The sequence below is a fragment of the Musa acuminata genome, chromosome BXJ1-6, assembly GCF_036884655.1.
Source record: "Musa acuminata AAA Group cultivar baxijiao chromosome BXJ1-6, Cavendish_Baxijiao_AAA, whole genome shotgun sequence".
Taxonomy (NCBI): Eukaryota; Viridiplantae; Streptophyta; class Magnoliopsida; order Zingiberales; family Musaceae; genus Musa; species Musa acuminata.
Window position 1 is genome coordinate 40,695,422 of NC_088332.1, and position 22,216 is coordinate 40,717,637.

The following is a 22,216-nucleotide window of genomic DNA, read 5'->3' on the forward strand; positions in this document are numbered from 1 at the left end:
GAACCTTTTTCTTTAAACAAATAATGAATTATTAGACTACATTAAACAAAAAAAATTCCACTGGGAAGGGTGTATTATGGAAGAGATGTGTATGGAAAAAGTTACATGGCACCATAACAATGGTGTCATTATCATTCTTGATATCACAAAGAAGGATATGTGACACAACCAATGAAAGTTAAAAGAATGATTTTTTTTTCAAGATGCAGTTTTCCTTCCAATTCATCAAACAAAACAAAAAAAATGTTTGACTGTAATTTTTCATGATCTTAATAATCATGTAATCTGGAAACCAAAACTTGGTTGGAGAATCAAGAACTTTTCAGCCTTCAACAATATGTTGTTGCTGCATGAGCTTCATAAGTAAAAATTTGGCTCCTGAAACTTGTTTCATTCTGTGAACACTTCAATCCAAGTTTGCTAGATGTTTTTCAAACTTTTGTTTAACACATCACAAGTTTACAGATATCTTCATCATCACCTGGAGCTAATTTATATGAAAGACAAACTTCACATTCTGGGTTTATTTCTATTTATTAGCATCTTAAAGATCAACCTTCAACTTCTTCAGGCATAAGTTCTCTTTGTCTTCAATGATTAGCCACATACATGAGCTATAAGAACATCATAATAGACAATAGAGAAAGCAAAACAGCATGCAGCTTTATTCTTGTTCATGGTATTCCTCACAAGTACTTCTAACAACAGAGTGATTGTTAGGATGTGGAAGGCGCATCTGGCTGCCGATGAGGAAGGGCAGCTTGAAAAGCAGGCAACTCAGCATATGCTTCATTCAGCCTGGTTAGAGTAGGGTAAAGCGACTGTACCCAAAAAAAAAGAAAATAAAATAAGAAATATTTTAAGATTTGATGAATGAAAGCGAGTAATGAAACAAATTTCCATAAAAGAAACACTCAATTTAGTCATCAAAGGCTTTTTTGGAAAGACATCATATGAACTTTACATTTCAGGATTAATGTAATGAATGTCTCAACTCTTCAGAAGTATTCACCATGCTGAAAAGATTCTACAGAAGTGTACCTTTTGGTTAGGAATTCATCTTAATTTACGTGAATGGGAAATCGATCGGAGAGAAGTTTCACTACTTCTTCGAGTTAAATTTCAGACAGTCTAGTTCTGTTTCCATTGGTGGTGGTTCTTGACCAACTATTTATCAGTTAAATTTCATTGAAACTATAAGAATCAAGCTCTCGATTCACTATCAATGATGTAGCTAAAGGATATTATTAGATGAGGATGGATAGCATCAGGTGCTTCTATGACCAAATCCTTTGTCCATGAAGATTAACTGTTTCTGCAGGCCTACCATCTAAGTATAAGATTGACATTAAAAAGGTTTGCTCTATCGTGTCTCATGTAATCATGGTAACAAGGACAGAGATCATTCGTTCTAGCAGTGTCAATTTGCTCATTATGCCAAAAACTATGAATGTAGCGTAGGCCAGACAATGTACCAGTTACATGCATGAGGAAGGATAGGATGTTGAGAGAACAAAAATAAAATGCACTTGGGCTTAATTATGGCATGGTGTCCTTTTATTAGCAGGGAAAATAATGAGACTGCTTAGATCTCAGTACAAATATTGGACAAGGCTAGACAACTTAATGCTGACAGGAATGGGAACCCCATTGCTTGTTGCTGGTGGATGTTCAGAGTTCTCCCTCTTATTATAGAAATACATAAATAGTTCTTCGTCTCTTTCTGTTTTTTTTTTTTGTTTGTATTTTTCTAGTTTTCACTTTTCTTTTGTATTGTTTTCTTTTCTAGTTCTTTTTATGTTTCATTATTGTAGCTCTCATTTCTATCATCATAAAAAAACTTTCCTGGGGGAAAGATCCTTGAGGTTCTTTCTAGGGGGGAAAAACAAATGAAAATTAAAAGGAAATTTTAATAACCATACATAACCATAACCTCCAAAAGTCAGAGTCCTCTAGAATCAATTATGAGATGTAAATGATTCTAAACCTAGCAATAAGCTTAATACAGTTAGGTTAAAAACATAGTGCTCTAAGAAGAGGAAAATAAGATTAGTTGGATTGATGCAACTAATGTTACCATGTCAATTTGGAACCGTGCTACTCCTGCAAAGATCTGGGGGGCCAGAAACACATCTGCCTGCAAATGACAATGAACATGTAACATCACTCTGCTTTAGTTTGCTCTCCTGTAAAACTCAGGTAGGTGCGCAGGATGCATCTTTTGGCTTCTATGCATGCATTTTTAAAACATAAAGCTGGACAAAGGAGGCACAAAACATATATAGACTAATAAAGTGGTTAATTGCATGTGACATAAATCTAAATGACAGCATATGAAGGATCATCCTGTATTTAATAAGCATCTGTTAGTAAGCATCTGTTGAATTTTATATCACAAGGATATAATCAGAGCTTTGTCGGACTAACCAGCTGGACCTCATCTCCGGTAGCATATTTGCCGGCAATCTCCTTTATGAGTTTCTCGATTGCTGAAGAAAAACAAACTTAAGATCAGCTTCCAAAGGAACTAATACTGTCATAAAATATAATAACCAAACTTGAGTAACTAGCCATGACGAAGATTATCAGGCAACAACATACAGGAACATCTAGCACTAGAACTTCATTTTGGTATCCTTCGAGGCATTTGTTTCCATTTTGATTTTTTTTTGTGCTTTGCATATACAGCTAAAGTGTAAAATCCCATTAGTCCCACGTCAGAAGTGGGCAATGTGTATGATTAACCTATAAGGACCTGATGAGTGTACTACATTAACTCCCGCTTAAGTATTTTGGTCTGTGGTTGAAGGACCAAAATGGAGTTATTAACCAGTTGGCTCATCAGACTCGGGTCGTGACATTTGGTATCAGAGTCAACCTAGCATTTGGGCAGGGTGAGAGGGCTCGAGTAGGAAAGGGCTACTCGTGGATGGAGTCAGAGAACTCATCACGGCGTGGAGCCACCACTGAGTTAAACCTCACATGCACTATGCTATGGTTCGATCTGGGTTATGTCGGGCCTTGACGAGGACGTCAAGCTAATTGAGTTGGGGATATTGTAACATCCTATTAGTCCCACGTCGGAAGTGGACAATGTGTATGATTAGCTTATAAGGGCCTGATGAGTGTACTTAGGGCTACCCATGGATGGAGTCAGAGAACTCATCACGACGTGGAGCCACCACTGAGTTAAACCTCACATGCACTATGCTAGGGTTCGATCTGGGATATGTTGGGCCTTGACGAGGACATCAAGCCAATTGAGTTAGGGATATTGTAATATCTCATTAGTCCCACATTGGAAGTGGGCAATGTGTATGATTGGCTTATATGGGCCTGATGAGTGTACTACGTTAACTCCCGCTTAAGCATTTTGGTCCGTGGTTGCAGGACCAAAATGGATTTATTGGTCAGTTGGCTCATCAGACTCGGGTCGTGACATAAAGAATATATATTCAATTTAATTCCAAAGAAGCTGATGTGTGAAAATTATTCTCCCAAATATGATACAAGTAGCACATCAGCAACAATAACGTTCTCAAATGCAAGCTGAAGTCTTTGAGTGTTTTCTAAAGAGTGCAACATAGTTAGAATATTAACCATTTATAAGCGTACAGCTAGTAAGCACTGGTGTGTGTATTAACTGGCTTACAGAATGATCTGTTTGATGTTATGATAAGTAGGTGATAATTAACAATTTCTCTCATTTATTCTTTATTATTTCTGATCAAATTCTTCTCTTTTGCAAGACAAGCTTATCACTCAAGAATCAACTATCTTTGTTTGCTTGTATTTTCTCGAGCTTTACTAGATCATAAATGGAAAGGACTACATAAAAGTTAATGTGCAACCATTTGCCTTCTACTAGTCCACTTGCCCAATTCTGTTCTTGGTGAAGTATTGTTTAAATAAAACACACCATTTGTTACCATGAGCAAGAAATAGTGGAAACTAATAGCTAAATAAAAACTACTGACAGCTTTAGCAGTCCTGCTGAAGATTACCTACTAATTTGGTGATGATTTATACATAGTAGCTAATACAGATCACTTTCAAAGGCATTAGTATTAATCACTGGAGTTGGTTGCTGACTTGCTAGTTGGTTGTGCAAAGCACCATAGCTATTAACAACTAGCATTAGTTTGCACAAAGAGTCTAAATAAAAAACACACTTATACTCTGTTATGTAAGGTATTTATTAGAGTAAAAAGACAACCTGCAAATCCTTTATTGACATGATGCACCATAGCTATTGGCAACTAGCATTAGCTTGCATGAAGAGTCTATAGGAAAAACCCACTCATTCTTGGAAGCTACCAATCAAACACTTATAATCTGTTATGTAAGGTATTTATTAAAGAGTAAAAAGGCAACCTGCAAATCCTTTATTGACATGATTCTGCGACCATGTGAGTTTCTCATCCAAACTGATTCTTTTCTCGAAAAATTGCTGCAAATTCATAAGCAGAATTTTGTAATTGAAACTTGTGAAGATGCATAGCACTAATCTCATCATAACAAATGAAGTAATAAACAAGTAGATACAACTTTTTACTTACTCGTGTAAAAAAACTCTGAAGTGGTTGAATACTTGAACTGACAATACTAGCAACCTGTATAAACAAAAGATTGTAGCACATTACACTGGGATCTGCAAATCAAGAGTAACTTAGAACATGAACTAAGAATATCCCAACTAAAAGTACATTTCTTGCAGTACATGTATCAAAGGGCAGAAAAATATCTAAGTTGTACCTAAGAGTCTTGCCTCTACTCAAAACATAGCTTAGCCTTCACAAGAAAGAGAAAACACTTGAAATTTGACAACTCAGTGAATTGGGAATAAATTACAAAGTACACTATTGGAGTTGTGCAATTAAAACAAAGCATATCAGATGAGATCTGAACAAAGAGATTAGAATGAGGTATAGCATGAAAATGAAGAATGATAGGAGGTAATCCAGGTGTCTCTAACACAAACAAATATGCACTGTTATAATAACTGGTATTAAATTCATATAAACAATAAAAACAAATCATCTATATCTAGTATTCAACATCAATTGCATAATTTTCTTAAGACAAATACAAGATACCATTATCACCATTTGTTATAATAGCAAGAGGTCAAAACGCTGACCACATGAAGACATTATATTCAATCTCTAATTCGCTTTAGGAAATTTGAAGTGTGTTTGTAGGTGCAGAATATGACTGCTAAAAAATATGATTCTTCGTTTGCATTATCCGAATTAGATTGCCGCCTCAAAAATATTTCTGTTTATATCTTAAAATAACAAAGTTACAAGTCATGTCAACATAGAATGGTAAGCAGAAGCACAAACATATGATCATTAGAAACCAAAATGCACATTCAAGGAATAACATCTGCCAAGCATGTTCACCTGGAGGTTGATTGCTTTCTTTTTCAGGTCTTGAGGCAGCAAAGGGTGTTGAGGATACTTGTCTTCTAAATACTGCACAAATCAAGGAAACGACATCAACTAACCGACCAGAGGATAAAAAACAAGCATATATCCAAGACGTAAAGATATACGTATTTCCAAAAGCTTAAGCTTATAAGAAAGGGATCAGCGTATATTTAAACTCAGAATAAGTTTTGAACATGATCAATTAGGTCAAAGGAAATAGTCTTTTTGCTCACCAGTATTATTGCAAGCGAGTCAGCAACCACTACATCACCATCTACCAGTGCCGGAACAAATTTAAGTGGATTAATCTTCTCGAACTCTAGAAGTTAACAAGAGGAATCAATGCAAGAAAGGAAGAAAATAAGCGGAAATATAAAGAAGAAAGCATTTTGATGAACAGTACTGATGCGAAATCTGAAGAAGGGGATTACTCTCTAACCTGGATCGAATTGGTCGCCTTTCGAAAGATTCACAGCCTTATACTCGTACTCCAACCCTATCGTGAGACATATAAACAGCCAAAAAAACGTCAAAAGAACGAATTTGTGGCAAGCGTATGGTAGCAGAAGGATGAACCTTTGAGATTAAGGGCAATGCGGACTCGGTGCGCACATGAGCTCCAACAGTAGGAGTACAGAGTGAGATTCGCCGGCCGCGCCATCGCCTGAAGAACCCAGCAAAAAGGAAAATTAGAATCGGATTCTGGTGAGGAGATTGGGAGGCCGAGGCGTTGAGCTGATGGATTCGATCAATAGAGATAAACATGGAAGTTTTGGGAATGGGGCGACAGAGCAGTGCCTCGGAATCAGACGCCATGGCTGTCTGGAAGACCACAGCGAGCACACGGCGACTTTAACTACGTGGGAGCGGGTCGTTCAAGCTTGCTCTCGACAGAACGTCGTTGGATCTTGCGACGAATGACAAGAACTGGTGGTGAGGTGTAGATGGCGGCCGGAGAGCATTCCTTTGACTTAGAAATGTTGACATGGACACGTGGGGTTGCATTGGATTCTTCAGATCTTGTGATGGATTCGGTCGGTCGGCGAGATGCGATTTCCGTATAAAATATCTTTGTTTTGAGGATTTTTCATATTTTGATTTTATTCTTAAATACCTTTTAATTCAAAATATACTTAAATCATTCCTCTACCTTAATCTATTTTTAAATATTATCATCATCATCGATTGTCCCATCGGACTCATTATCATCTTTTCCTCCTTGTCACATGAAGTGTCACTTGTAACCTCACGTGGGGAAGGTGAAGGCACAAGGGCCGTTGTTAGCCCTTGCTCTATTATCGTCCTTGGTTCGATCAAAATTGTCATGTGTAACCCTTGTACAAGGAAGGAGAGAGAGCACGTGAGTCACCGTCGACCATTTGTTTTATCATCACCCTTTACCTAACTAGAGTTACTGTCCGTAACCCTTGCCCGAAGAAGGAGGTGTGAAGGACGATGACTTTCGGTGAAGCAAAGGGAAGGGGAGGCGATGCAAGACACATGGCGATGATGATGGGTCTGGTGGGGCAATCGATGACAAGAGGGTGAAGGAGAGATAATTTGGATGGTTTTCAAATTAGGAATATGATTTAAAAAAAAAATCAAAATGAGGCTAATTATTTGGAAAATACAATGGTATATTTTTGAAAAATCGCCCATAATCATACTAAGTTTATTATTTAGAATCTTTTTTTTAACTTGTGATTTTTTTTACTATTTATAATCTCTAAAAATTAATAAAATAATATTATACTATTTATAATCTCATTAATATCGATCTTATCTTTTTTTTTTCTTTCCTTACGACCCTTACGATCGTTGCCTATATACCCTATCGTCATTGACACTCATTCAATTTATGCTCCTTGGTGGCATTTGTCATCATTTACTCGATGCTTCCTATCGTCGCTTAGCCCATGCTCCTTATCTGTCCTTAACTCATGCTCCCCTCCTCCTCCCCCCTCCCCCAAAATCTACCATCCTTGTCATTGATCGTCATCTCCTAACTTGCGATCTTTTGTAACCCTTTAGCCACATACTCATTGTTGTTGATCGCTACCCCCTAGCCTACACTCCATAACTCCAATTATTACCCTTTAACTTGTGCTTCTCACTATTGATGCTCCCCTAACCCACGTTCCTTTTTCATTGATGCTCTCTCCTTCGATGATCATCACCCTATTCTTCATCGATACTCTCTCCTCATGTGATCCATATCACTTCAAACTTTGTTGAGACTCTTCTTTATATTGTTGTCGACTTTACTAGCTACAAATAATATTGTTATTGATATCTTTCAACATTAATCATTGACCTCCTTCGATATTGATTGTCGCCCTCTTAACGTCGTCCTTCAAAGAGGACGAAAAAAATGAGGAAAAAGATGGAAAAAAAGAAGAGGTGGATAAAGAAGATAATATTTTTGTTAATTTATAAATATATAGTTTAGAAATATTAAAAAAATTAAATATATATATATATTTTGAAAAAAAGATTTCTCTTTTTGGATTTTTTTTTTAAAGAACGCTCCCATTTCCAAAATTCTCAAATAGCACATTTTTTTTACTAATACTTGAAATATCCCAAGCCACCTACTTATTTTTTATTATTTATTCTATGGATCGATCGATACATGAACCAAGTCATCTTTTATATTGCGTTAATACCAGAGAAACACTATAATGTAGTTAAAAATCTCTATGTGATAATATTTTTATACTACCTTACCATGTTTTCCTAGTATTACTAAAAATAAAAACTATAATGTTTTACTAGCATTGTTAAAAATATTATACCATAAGTATAAAAATCCTATAAATATAATATTTTTATAGAATATATAAAAAAATATCATGCAATAATATTTTTATACTATGTTATAATTTTTTTAATATTGCTGAAAATACTGTAATACAATCTAAAAGGATTAGATGAACATTTCATACCTAAATGTATGTTAATTCATAGGTAGGCGTATCAGTATAACAACTATTATTTTGTACGTTTATCTGATATCAATAGTTAATAATTACTCCCAAAAAAAAAGTCAAAAAATTTAGAACTCATCACACAGACAACAATATTTCTTATTAAAATACTTTGAAGATTTTCATTGAGGATGTTTTTCACAGAAGCAGGAAATTTCCTTCTTTTTTTTTTTTTTTTGATATGGCATGAAGTTTTTTACCAACTTTATTGAACAAGGAATAAAAATATAATTATAGATATAATTATAGATTGTGGGATTTGGAGAATTTATTTATGGCTTATTCTTAATTGTCAAGGATTTTTCTCACATTGGAAAGAAAAAAAAAGCCTAAAAAAATAGGGCTCATCATCACCGTCCGATCTCAACGGTGATCGCCAGCGATGACCTTGATCGCGTTAGTCGCGGATCTAAATCGTTCATCATGGAAAGCTTGGATCGAACGGTGCTGTGTTTCCGGATCACTGATGGTCCCTCAGTCCGCCGGCTCTGGATAAGTTATCTCTAGACGGCGGATCACGTGGTGGAAGTAATCGCAGCGGCCGTCTCGGCGAGCAAATTAGGGTTTCTTCGACGCCCCCAATCCCACATGGAAGGAGATTGAACTCTCCAAAAATTCTTCAAGATCGAGCGCAGCCGCGTACGGATCCGAGTGGAATCCTCTATTGTTACGCAAATCTCTGTCTTCTTTGGCTGGGATTTGGTGATATTATTGCTTTTGTGGCTGTGAAACTTGATGGAGAGCATCGGAACTCTCAACCCTTCCATGGAGTTCGATAACTCTCAAGAAGGTGAGCTCGAACCCCTGATCCAAATCCAACCCCGAGAATGTGATCTCGACCAGCCCATCGCCGTCGACCCCCTGCACCACGATTCCATCGCCGTTCTCCTCGCTAACCAGCCGGAAGACTGTCCGGTCTCCGGAGAAGGGCGGGAGCTGGTGGCCGCCACCGCGGTGGAAATGGAGGCCGTGGCCGAGGTGGCCTGTGGCGATCTCCATGAGCCAGCCATGGGAATGGAGTTCGACTCCCCGGACGCTGCCAGGGCCTTCTACTCCGCTTACGCCGAGCGCGTCGGCTTTCGGATTCGCAACAGCAAATCCTTCACCTCCCGGGTCGACGACACCGTGATCATGAGGCGCTTCGTCTGCTCAAAGCAGGGCCGGCCAACGAAGAAGGACCCCTTCGACCTCACCAAGAAGCGGCGCAACCGCACCTCCTCCCGCGAGGGCTGCAACGCCATGCTCCAGGTCAACCGTCGTGAGAACGGCCGGTGGGCCATCTCAAGGTGTGTGCTTGACCATTGCCATCCCCTCGGCGTCATCCCTAAGCAATCGCCTGCTGTTCAGAAGAAGCTAGCCAAGAAGCCTTGGGAGCTTCTTGTCTCCCCCGCCACAGAGCCACAGCAGAGTGGGCTAGGTCCTGGTGGTGGCGTGGCACAGAGTCTCCTGGAGTACTTCAAACGGATGCAGGCAGAGAATCCTGCATTCTTTTATGCAATACAAGTTGACCGGAATAATTGTGTCTCGAATGTGTTCTGGGCTGACGCCCGAGCAAGGATGGCATATAGCTATTTTGGTGATGCAGTTGTTTTTGACATGACCTGTAAGAAGAACAAGCGCATGGTGCCTTTTGCAACTTTTACTGGATTTAACCACCATAGGCAGCTTATTGTGTTCGGTTGTGCATTTATGACGGATGAGAGTGAGGCTTCTTTCACTTGGCTATTTGAGACATGGCTTGGATTGATGAGCGGACGTCGGCCGGTGTCTTTCATCACTGCCTATAATGAGTCCATGGCGGTGGCTGCAAGCAAAGTGTTCCTGAATGTTCGGCATAGGTTCTGCAAGAGGGACATTTTTGGCAAGTGCAAGGATAAGCTTTCAGGTGTCTATTTGATACATCCTTCATTTAAGGCTGAGTTTAAGAAATGTGTGAATGAATGTGAAAGTGTCGAAGAATTTGATTCCTGTTGGAGGTCACTAATCGATAGATATAATTTGGAGGACAACATGTGGATGCAAGCCCTTTATGCAATTCGGCAGAAATGGATTCCTTTGTTCTTTAGAGGAACATTCTTTGGGGAATTTTTTGGGACTCCAAAATTGGAGACCATGCACAAATTTTTCCAGAGACACTCCATCACAACGACCACTCTGCGTGATCTAGTTTCTCAGTTTGATAAAGCTATGGCTGGGCAATATGAGAAGGAACTACAATCAGACTTTGATGCAAATCATACAAGGCCTGTTTTAAGGACTCCATCACCGATGGAAAAACAAGCATCAGAAGTTTACACAAAATCCATATTCGACTTATTTCAGGAGGAATTTGCAGGGTCGTCAGGATTTTTAAAGGAGAAAGTTGCAGATGGTGTTGAATATATGTATCGGGTGACTAAAATTGAGGATGCCAGTAAAGCATACATGGTCACATATAATGCTTCCAACAAGCACATAACCTGTAGCTGTTTCATGTTTGAGTTCTCAGGCATCCTCTGTAGGCATGTGTTAGGAGTGCTGATAGTAGTTAGTGTTCTTACACTTCCAGATGATTATATCTTGAGAAGATGGACGAAGAATGCCAAGAGTAATGGTTTATCTTGTGAAGATCGTGGTTTATGTCAACGTAATTCTCGAAAAGCTTTGGCTTGGAGGTGCAATGATCTCTGTCGTGATGCCATTAAGTTTGCAGAGGAAGGGGCTACCTCAGCAGTAATATATAAAGTTGCAAAGGGCGCTTTGCAGAAGGCTTTTGCTGAAGTCTTAGCTACTAAGAAAGGTTCCTTCTTCAACAGACCAGGTAAGTTGTTATTTATTTAACATAATGAGCTTATTGTTGCTCATTGCATTAGACTAGTCTTAACAAAATAAATGAGAAGGTTAGGATTCAATTAGCTGAAAGCAAGTAACTGAGTTGAGGACTGATGGTATGATTACCGAACCAGTCCATTGTTGAGCTTGGATATATTCTGTATATATCTAATTTAACAAGTATCTTGGATTGGTCATGATTTATTAATTTGATGTGTTTAAGTAATTTTGTTCCATTGGGCTTTTGACTGCAGTGTAATGCAGCAGACTTGTTAACCCATATTAGTGGACCTATAACGTGAAAGGTCTTATAGTAACCATGTGTTTATTTTCTGTAAACTTTCTTCGTTGCCTTATAAATTCATTGAACTTATATTCATTGTTGTCCTCCATTTGATAATTTATATCAGGAAGGTGAAGTAATTTCCCTATGATAATTGTTGATGAGGATAAAATTTCTGGTGGTTGGCGAACTGATTAAAGAACAACTTCACTGCTGCAGTGCATATTGAGACAGTGATACTGGACATAATCTTGAAATGTGAGATCACTATTCTTCGTTTTTTTCTTTTCTCATGCACTGCAGTGTAGGATATTGCACTCTGTTCTTCGCAGAACATTTGTGAGGATGACATTCTACCACTTGATTGGTCAATTGGCAATAGTGCTGATTAGTAAATATTGGTCATTGGCTCTTTTTTTTTTCGGTTTGAGACTCTAGTGATTAATTTCCAATATTTGTGCATCATGATATTTGTTATTGGGTTTAGAAACCTTGTGTTTGCCCTTCTGAAAAATGATGCCTTCAACTAAATATTGGGCTGTTGATGCTAGTTGCTAACAGCTTGTCTCATAGAACTGTTTGCAGACTAATTTACCTGATAATGTTTGAGATAAAAAATATATATATAGTTTAAGATTCCGTATACTTTGATATAGTTCGCTTGTTTCTAACTTCCTGCAAGACATGATGTGATATTTTTAAACTCATGTGCTTTCATATTGGAACACTGTGTATTTGGATTTTTCATTAAAATACAATATATTTTTCTAGTGGGTTTAATTCATCTAAAGGATTTCTTGAAAGGGTCAACAGGAATTTAGTATTCCATTCATGATATTGCATAACAAGAGGATGGATATGGAAGACGATGTTATGCTGCTATCGAGCTTGTTTTTACAATCTTTTATGATTGGTTGTCATTGCATTTGCCTCCTTACTCATCATATGCTAGTAAAGAAAACTTTCTTAACAATGTGTTGCTGCTGCTACTTCCTATCTGTCTTGCTCATTTTCTAGTTTGATGCCAGATGGCTGTTATTTTAGTGCCAGACCAGAGTTCACAATAGGCTCTAGATTTGGAACATCTGACATGTTTTTCATGTGTTTGTCTGTTTGATGTGTGTTGACGTGCACTTACCTTATTACCTTTTAATTAACTCAGTAATTTATTGCTCCTTTGACTTTTACCTTTTCTTTTGATGTAACCTGTATATCTTGCTTTTCATTGGAGTAAACTGTGATATTTTGCAGTGATTCCTTTACTAATAATCGAGTCTCGCACCAGTATTTGTAGAAAAGGAAACCATCATTAAGTTGGAAGAAGTGCAATGGTATGTTCTGTTGTGGAGTTAGCCACATTTTCTTGTTTTATATCTTTCAACTGTGATATTTCCATTGCCTGCATTGGTTTTTTCCTTTACTTGTTTGGCAGTTATCTTATTTATGTTTGGTACTTCTAGGTCTGGTTAGTTGATTAGTACATCTGAAACAATGAAATGCTGATATTTAGTAAACTTAGCTTGAACTTGTGCAAGTTGACTTGAGCTTGGCATTCACCGTTTAATAATGTGCAGTACTGTGCAATAAACTTAAATCGTAATATGGTTGATTGATTTTTGTAGAACTTGTACTCTAAAAGACTGTCATGTTTGAAACTGAACTTTTGGTTAATTGCTCTCATTCTGCCACAACTGCCTGTGTAATAATGGCTGGTTCCATGATGATGGATCACTAGGCCTTTTTTTTATAAGAATATGGGTTTTCATTTAACTGTGCTTGAAAACGAATTGTCTGGCTTAAATTGTCAAATAATGAACCAGCATCTTTTCATATTAAACAGCTTATTTTGGTACCAATGCATTTCCTTCATGAATATGTCACTAAGAATCCAGAAGTCATCTGAGTAATGGAACTTTTTCCTCTTCTAAAATCAGATGATTTTATTGAGAACAAGTGACAAGTTAGTTATGGTTATTCCACTATATCTAAGTCAGTTTCTAATTTCATACAATTATCTTCTGTTCTGGTTTTCAATTGGGAACTGAATAGTGTCTAACAAAGGCACATATATGCATTTTGCTTTTTATGGTAAGTGAATTGAAGATGAAGAGAGGAAAAAAATGACAAAAAAGGAAGGGAACTAAGAAACGAGGTTAGCTGGGTGGGAAAGAGGGACATTGTTTTTCCATTTTTGGATAGGAAGATTTTCTGAATTTGAAGGGATTTGGATATTAATGCTATAACTAGCACTTTTACAGTTCACTTTCAAAACATCCATCTAAAACCACCTCTCTCTCTATATATAAACTCATTGTAAAAGTTTATCCATATCTGTGTAGTGTGATATTATCACTCTTTTAGAACACAAAATAGAATCCATATTGGTTTTGTTTCGTAGGTTTTAATATGTGATATGCATACATGCCCTCTAGAGCTTAATCCAATGCTTAGACTTGACACATCAGATCCTGGTAACTATATCAGCAGGAGCCACCAAATGGTTGTTGATGGAAATTATATCTCTTTGCCTCCTAATGCAAAGTGGAAGAGGACTTGTGTACATTGACTTTGCATCTGATTATTTGAGTTGGTCATCACACGAGAATTCAAGAGTATGAAAAGGGTTTTGTGGCCTTTCAACAAGGTAAAGGGGAAAAATGAGAACAAGATAACTCCTTGTCCTGACAGATGACTTTGGGTCTTCTGGCCATCTATAATTGTTGCAGTATTTAATGTTCAAAGCAGTGGCTTTCGACTGGAGTACAGGAGACAGTTATCATATATCATCCAGTGTATTCTTTGTATTATATTTGATGCTTGGTCTGAATTTTAATATTGTGGAACCCTTGGTTCATTTGTAGACCTACTTTACATGATATGAATCTTGTGCATGCTAGCTTAGTAGTCCTTTCGTTCAGGGTTCGGCAACTACGATTAAGCATGTGAGAATATCAATTGATATTTCTACAACTTGTATGTTGTCATTAGGTGCATAGCGATTGTTGTTGCTTGACAACTGAGGGCATTAAAGAAACAGTAGATCTCATCCTGAGATTTGACCAACTGGTGATCCTTCTGGTTCAGCTACAGGCATAACAGTGATGCACAAATCTCATCATTAGAAGCAACTTCCAAAAGCTGTAGGATGATTGTCCATCGTATCAAAACGTGATACCAAGGTATTCATGTCCAGTGCTATTGGCTAGGTTCTGCTCATGTAACATATATTTAGGAGATGACTTAATTTAATTAATGGCAGTTTTGTCAAGCATCATTAACTTGTATGGCCGCTTTTAGCCCGATTGCTTTAGTATCATATTGCTTTAATATTACTTGCTGCAGATGTATCCATTCGGATTTTTCTACAAGCAAAATCCTACATGGATTTGGTTTTTTGTATTATCTGAAAATTACTAGTGATGACACCTTTTTGTATTTCAGTGATTCCTGTTCCACAGTGTCCTGTTTCTTTCAACCCCAAATGTTTGCACTCATGAGGGATTTGGTGAAAGCTTGGAGTTAGCCTGTTGACAGTAGTTTGTTTATGGACATCAATCCTACCACAAAATTATTGTGAAGTGTTTAAAGAATTTTATCTGCGGTTTGTTATAATATTTATTCTTTGCAAAGCTGCACTTTGGCGAATGTTATTTTGCTGGATGTGCCATGCTAGGAAAAGCTCAAGTAACTCTGCATATATATTTGGTTTAAACTATGTGTGGATGAAGAGCTAGGATAGATAAAGCATCGGAAAGGACAGATGTAGAAACACCAGGGTCGGGACAGTAACAGCTGAGAGATAGCTGATACAGCCAATGAAAATATTCCAGTGTAAGAAAATCTAACCAAATGCTTTCAATTAAACTGTATACAAGCTTTCATGATGGATATGCTACCTCAAGTGTGCTGGGGATATGAGTTTTGTCCTGGACTATCTTGTCATTTTGTTCCTAGAACAGTTCCTTAGTGGTGTGCTACACCTGTTATGACAATGATTAACAATGTTATGATTATTTTTTAGAACATTAATCTTGTGGTCTAAATTATTATTTGAAGAAGATTGAAATTTCATTCACAATTTATATGTTGAAGTGATGTTATATCTGCTGCTTGCGTGACATAGACTCACTGAAAAGAACAACTAGCAATAAGTATGAACTTTCAACTCAATATCTCTTTTTCTTTTGTCAAATATGCAAAAAAGAAAAGAAAAGAGAAACACTATAGCAACAGATGTTAGATGCCCAATCAGCTGATAGCTGACTTGCTTAACTTTATGCAGCTCTTCAACATGGTAGTAATTCTCTGTTGCTTCGATTGATGTGATGATGATTGGAAAGAGAAGTAACTTGTTAGAAGTGTTTTCATGCATATCCTTCATAACAGTGATATTTGCATGTATCTTTATATCATCTATATGAATTATGCTTGTGCATTCTACTGTTACCATTATTGTCATCAACGTGCAAAAAAAAATCCCTATAGTCTTAATTTTGTCTAATGCACCCTTATGATTAAATGATTAGGCCATTGTAGATTCCGCAGTCAAAATTATCTAAACCTAAGCAGGGAAAATTTACAGATTTTGATCGTTAGTAGGTTAAATATACAAAAAAAAATTCTTATTTTAAGGAAAGATACATGCATAATAATTCTATTTGAGAATTACTCTTAATTTTCCTTTCTTTATGGTCAATTGTTTGATCGTTAGATACGTTTGCATTCTAAATGGAAGCAAAAGCACAACCCTAAATGCCTTGGGTATTGATTGCATCAATAAATTTGTTGAAGAATATGAACGTGAATATAAATCTTATGAAGGGTATATGTGCAAAATATACAGCAAGAATTCTCTGGAAATGTCCCTTAGAAGTACAAATATTATATTATGTAGGGTTGTATGTGAAAAAGGACAAGCATTATTTTGCTCCTTGACCTGAAAGGTGTCAGGTCACCGCGGTGAGCAGAATCCTTCGAATTATTAGTAGATTGGTGAAGGAAAAAGAAAAGAAAAATAAAGAGAAAATAAGGTAAAAGAAACTCTTCAAAACCGTAGCCTACCTTTTCCTTCTTCCTCTGCTCTCCTCTCTTCTCTCTCTCCCCCTTCTTGATCGGATTCTCCCGCTATTGGAAGGAAACCGTAGCCCTAGTCGGTGAAGAAATCCTACTTTTCTTCTTCTTTCTTCTTCTGTGTGTGTGTGTGTGTTTTCTGGCCTTTGAGGAGCCCTTTGGTGGCGAGATTCGGCTTCCGAGTCGTCGTTATAGTCCAAGAGGAAGGTTATTCGGGCATATCTGGCGTAGGAAATGGAAGGGGGTGCGGGGGGCTGCAATCAGCGGTCGCCGGAGGAGGTCTTTAGGGATTTCCGAGGCCGGCGGGCCGGAATAGTCAAGGCTCTCACAACTGGTACTAACAAAATCGATTTTTTTTTTCCTGTCTTCTCTCTTCAGATTTGCCTCCTTTTACGCAGGTGATTTTGTTCAGTGATTGCTCGGAGTAATATTGCTACTTATTGCTCTTTTTTGCAGATGTCGAAAAGTTCTACCGGCAATGCGATCCTGGTGAGGTCTCTCGTTCTTGGTTCCGTCCTTTGACGTCAGCATATATCATGGAGTTAAGACGGTTCTGGTCCCGCTCCCTTCATTTATCTCGTGGTTTCGTTGAAGAGGAAAGGGAGGAGAGTGAGAGAGAGAGAGAGAGAGAGAGAGAGGGTAGCTTCTTTTATTATTTTTTTTCTTTGTCCGAGCCCAAGACCGGACTATTTTTAGTGGCTAAGATGTTGAGTGCCTTTTGCTCTTTTTTTTTTTCTTATTTGCTTCTTGTTTTCTTAATGGTTTTTCGGAATTGATTCTTATTTGGCATTTTCCTGGAAAAAATCACTTCTTTCTTGGTTTTCCACTTGAAGCCTCGCCTTGTTTTATTATTGTATAATATCTATATTTTAGTTATCCTGTTGAGGGTGGAGGGTTTTTAGGTGTGAATAGAAGAAAAATGAGGCCTTAAGTGGGTTAAATTAAAAAAATGAAGGGCCTATTTGGGAAATCGCTTATGTACTTTTCTTGAGTTTTGTTTTACTGCCATCTGTTTTGGATTTGCGTTTTAATCCTCGGAATCTTTCATATTGCATACTAGTCCCTAGAATCTCATCAGGCTTTTCATGAGGCCTGATGTAATATGACCATTATGCTATATTGCTTTTCATGAAGCAAGAGAATTCTTTTGGCTTTTCGATTTACGTCTTATGAGAAATGGTTGAGAGATGATATGATGCACTCTTTTATGTTGTTTATACGGTTTCATGATGCATCAGTAATATGAATGGAAGATAGTGTTGAAGGAACATGTAATGCTCTTTTTTGCACAGTGAGGTTCATTGTTAATCATGGGCTGCTCTTCCAAGGAAATGTTCAACAATGGTTGACTGGATCAAGGGCCACAATAAGAAAGGTAAAGAGAAAAAAGCAAAATAAAAATAAAATTGTCCAGAAAACATATATGAGAGATAGGTTCGATCCAAAAGGAACTTTGGTCGGCTCTTCAACCTAGATTATTGTGCAATTTTAAGGTTAGGTACACTCAGTATGAGTCTGGCAGTAGGCACAGAGGCCCTAAATGGAACAATGAAGGATGGGAAGTGGATCTGACTAGAATAAAAAATAAATTCATGGAAGTGAAGAGGGGGACAAAGGAAAACCAAAAGGAAAATGACGACTGGAATGGAGTTGTGGAGGAGAAATGCATCAGGTTCATGAGAAGATGGATGCCTTGAGAATATGATAACGAAACAGTCACTTCAGAAGCTAATAGTAAATTGACCAAATTAATCAATAGTTAAATTTTTTTTATTGGATGACAAATATTCCATTTTTATTTTCAGGACTAGGTAAATTTACCCTAAGGATGCATATGAGAGGTATCATGCAATTGCAACATCTAACAAATGGTATTGATGACCTGGAGCTTTAATACATAAATCCAGAAGTCTTTAGGCTAAATATCCATCTTTCTTGATAACTATTATGTTTCGAAATTTAATGTCAAAAAATTATTTTTTTTATTCATAGGCATTGAATCGATCATTTTAAACATTGGTTGTAGCTCAAATGATGTACCGGCTTGTTATATGAAAATAAAGAGTGAAGCATGTTCATAACTTCATTTGTACTGTTTTGTCTGCTAGAAAAATTTCTTAATTTCTAAAATGTTAGAAGGTTTATGCTTCCATTATATTTAATTATCAACTTTAAAGTTTAAACTCATTGAGCTTTATGACCATCAATCTTTGCAATAGTGCAACTGTTCGATTTTCAATCTTCCAATGAGATAAAGCGTTGATCACTGGACATGAAAAAATAAATAAATATTTCCTTTTTATTTTTATTTTTAGAAACATGGAGATCATTATGGTCCAGAATGGACTTGGACTTCTAGCTGTTGCCTACTTTTAAAATTATGCACTAGATGAGAAAATTTTATTTCAAGGACAAAGGTGTAAACCTGCAGACTTATGGAAATTTGTTTGGATGAAAATCTATTGCGAAATATGTAAAGATTGAGATTTTTTTGCAGAAAAGGAGAACTTATGTCTATATGGACTGCCTAATGAGATGTGGGAAGTGAACTTGCCAGCTGAGGAAGTTCCTCCTGAGCTTCCAGAACCTGCATTAGGCATTAATTTTGCTCGGGATGGAATGGATGAAAAGGATTGGTTGTCGCTAGTTGCAGTTCATAGTGATGCATGGTTGTTGGCTGTTTCCTTTTACTTTGGGGCACGCTTTGGTTTTGATAAGGAGTCAAGGTATTCTCTTTTCTTTGAGTTTTGTTACTTTCAATTAGCAGCTTGTGCTATGACTATTACTAAAGCTTTTGCCTTTTACCTAAGACTTCCAATTCCAGGATGTTTTTCTATTGGGAAGTCTCTATACTTCATTGATGCAAGTAATTTTGCCCTTTTTAGTTTTCTGTTCCATTTTAGACAAAGCACTTGAGTGAAGTCTGCTTAAAGACACTGATCTTCCTTAATTTTTTTTTATTCTGGCATGAAATTTGAAATTGTATTAGGTTTCTCTTTTTTTTATTTTGTCAGGTGTTAGTCATGTTCCTGATTACGCTGACACTTTACAGAATAACATTTGCATTTGGGTTTTGGTTTGGGCTCTTACCAACGACATATATTGTTAATTAAATAAAAATTTGTGTCAAAACTGAATATTCTGATTAAACTGGTATCATAAGTTTTAATCCGAGCTGAATGACATTTGAAGAAAAGGAGAAAATTGATTGCTGAGAGCAATTAAATGATATCTTTTGTAACTTCTATATCAATATTTTTGCGGTTCTGTTTATATAAATTTACCAAATATACAGCTATAACAACCATGACAACTACAGCTGTTCTTCCAAACTCTTTGGGAACAAGTAGTTTTATCATTTATGTGAATTGATCTTTATATTGTCTGCTTCTTTTGTAAACATTCCGTATCTATTTTACCATAAGGCTGTATGTCATTGCCTATTTGCAGCATTTGCAGAACTTATATTGTTAAGCTTATTGCAATAGTTCTTTGCTAATGCTGTGAGCTTCTAGACTGACACAAGCCTATTTTATTGGACAAAACAGAGAACCCTCATGCAGGAATGGATCTGAATTCTGGATTTCTAAAAGCTTTAAGAAGGATTTTCTTACTGCTTTTTCACTACATGTAAACTTGCTTTTTGCGAAAATTGATAGTGAATTATGATAATAGATTTCTGGTAATATTTGGGCCTCAGTTTTCATAATTCTGACATGAGGTTGCATTATCTTCTTAAATCAAAGCCCACTAAATACGCCTTACCTTCTATGGCTCAATATGTAGCTGGGATTACGATATGAGAAGTAAATCAAAGCATAAACTACTCCATTTTGGAGGTTTGAGTTATTCATATCCTCTGTTTGTGCTGATTGAATTATTTGTTTTTATCAAAAGTGAACTACATATATTTCTATATGCTGGCAATCTTGGAGCTAGATTTGGCATGTTGGGGAAGGTTAAAAGGCTGGCTAATTGCAGGGATTATTTTGGGACTCTTATGAGAGCTATTAAATATTGTTTACTTTCTTTTATTATTGCATCTAATTTCCATATTCTACCAACCTTCACTTTCCCATGCATAATCTCAATACCATGCTGTTGCACTGTGTTCATAATCTGCTATTTGTATTGACCATTCCCTGCTATGTGAAACACCTAAAGGTTTCTTTCTCCCTTTTTCTCCTTTGTTCTTTTTGGATTTGTGCATGTATACCTTGAAGTTAGATCATCAATCCTGCAAGGTAAATAATGCCTTCCTAGCTAATGATTTACTGAACTTCTAAACATTCTATCTTGGATAGATTCTGAAATACGACCATTGGGAGCATCCATACTTCCCTGGTTTTATTTATTTATTTATTGGGTTCTAGACATTAATCACATCGAGTAGTTAATATACGGCAGATTGACCACCATATGAAGTTTTAGGTAACTGTGCTTAGCATTTTAATCAAAAGACCATCACAGAAACGCATCTGCTGCTTGATATGTTGTTAGCCTGTAGATTACATAACTATACTTCCATTTAGCATTTTTATTAGAGACCTTAAGGAAAACACATCTGCTGCTTGATATATTGTGCCGCCACTATAATTTCAGGAAGCGACTCTTCAACATGATAAATGGTCTTCCAACCATTTATGAAGTTGTGACAGGAATCACCAAGAAAGAATCGAGAGAGAAAATCCGTAATAGCAATGGCAAGAGCAACAAGTCTGGTTCAAAGGTGGTCTGAGTGATTGCTTGGTGTAAATTGTCGCTTTATCATTGATATGACAATTTACTTTGTCTCTTACTGGTGTGTACCGCATTGTAATTTCAGCCTTCAAGATCATTTGAGTCTCATGCAAAGGCCACAAAGATGCCTTCACCAAAAGAGGAAGAGAGTGAAGGAGAGGATGTGGATGAGGAAGAGCATGGTAACACTTTGTGTGGTGCGTGCGGGGACAACTATGCCAATGATGAGTTTTGGATTTGCTGTGACATGTGTGAAAAATGGTTCCATGGAAAATGTGTTAGGATCACGCCTGCACGGGCTGAGCATATCAAGCAGTACAAATGTCCTGCATGCAGTACGAAGAGAGCCCGACCTTGAATGAACAGGAAGAATGTGTTTTTTGTTTTAGATATATGGGGCTTCAGAAGGAAGAATCATTTTGGATGCAGCGGTTACTGGGACTGCATGCTGGAGTCTCTATGATCTTATCTTAGACTAACTTAATGTTTATGTTGGTGTGACAATTGCTTGTTGTTTATAGTTATTAGTATTTAGCAAACTGGACCAAGTGAACTGTTTATATTTTATTTTGTATCTGAACAAATCTTAACTTTCTTATGCACTGCTTCCTGTAGATAATCTATTTCGTTGCTTTTGGACATGCTATCTCCGTAATGTATGTTCTATCATCTGAAGTTCCTGTTTTTGGTAAACAACTAGTTTCAGCACCATAAACAGTCAATTAATGTGCTAGTAAGTTTCTGCAAACACATATTTGTAATTTGGGCATGCGTAACATCCATGACTAGACTGCAGTAGCCAATTGATGTTAGCGAATTGGTGTTTCAGATTTGTGAACCATTATATGCGGACCATGTTTTCCTTAAGAATCCTTGTATTGGAGATTCCCATT

The 22,216-nt window shown here is 37.0% G+C and overlaps 3 protein-coding genes across 8 annotated transcripts; 2 read left to right on the top strand and 1 right to left on the bottom strand.

Annotated features, from left to right (window-relative positions):
* Positions 1-515: 515 nt before the first annotated feature.
* Positions 516-6,386, bottom strand: LOC135676997 (glutathione S-transferase zeta class-like). Its single transcript, XM_065188796.1, has 10 exons — positions 6,231-6,386; positions 6,009-6,096; positions 5,872-5,928; positions 5,666-5,751; positions 5,406-5,477; positions 4,560-4,613; positions 4,375-4,450; positions 2,428-2,489; positions 2,078-2,137; positions 516-821 (listed from the first exon to the last, which is right to left on the bottom strand). Exons 1-10 carry the CDS (start codon positions 6,246-6,248, stop codon positions 717-719), a joined length of 678 nt encoding a protein of 225 aa, XP_065044868.1. The 5' UTR covers positions 6,249-6,386; the 3' UTR covers positions 516-716.
* Positions 6,387-8,931: 2,545 nt separating this feature from the next.
* On the top strand, positions 8,932-15,542 carry LOC135587034 (protein FAR1-RELATED SEQUENCE 9-like). Of its 5 annotated transcripts, XM_065188799.1 has the most exons (5): positions 8,932-11,219; positions 11,641-11,771; positions 12,765-12,844; positions 14,502-14,692; positions 14,955-15,542. In XM_065188799.1, exons 1-2 carry the CDS (start codon positions 9,155-9,157, stop codon positions 11,646-11,648), a joined length of 2,073 nt encoding a protein of 690 aa, XP_065044871.1. In that variant the 5' UTR covers positions 8,932-9,154; the 3' UTR covers positions 11,649-11,771; positions 12,765-12,844; positions 14,502-14,692; positions 14,955-15,542. The 5 variants fall into 5 exon arrangements, with proteins under 5 accessions (XP_065044871.1, XP_065044873.1, XP_065044870.1 ...); XM_065188801.1 differs by lacking the exon at positions 14,502-14,692; XM_065188798.1 differs by lacking the exon at positions 14,955-15,542 and having other exon boundaries at positions 14,502-14,915.
* A 985-nt stretch (positions 15,543-16,527) lies between these two features.
* LOC135676998 (PHD finger protein ALFIN-LIKE 8-like) lies at positions 16,528-21,964 on the top strand. 2 transcript variants are annotated; one of them, XM_065188804.1, is made up of 6 exons: positions 16,829-16,917; positions 17,040-17,072; positions 17,876-17,958; positions 19,081-19,309; positions 21,186-21,312; positions 21,409-21,964. In XM_065188804.1, exons 3-6 carry the CDS (start codon positions 17,925-17,927, stop codon positions 21,679-21,681), a joined length of 663 nt encoding a protein of 220 aa, XP_065044876.1. In that variant the 5' UTR covers positions 16,829-16,917; positions 17,040-17,072; positions 17,876-17,924; the 3' UTR covers positions 21,682-21,964. The 2 variants fall into 2 exon arrangements, with proteins under 2 accessions (XP_065044875.1, XP_065044876.1); XM_065188803.1 differs by lacking the exon at positions 17,876-17,958 and having other exon boundaries at positions 16,528-16,917.
* Positions 21,965-22,216: the final 252 nt, after the last annotated feature.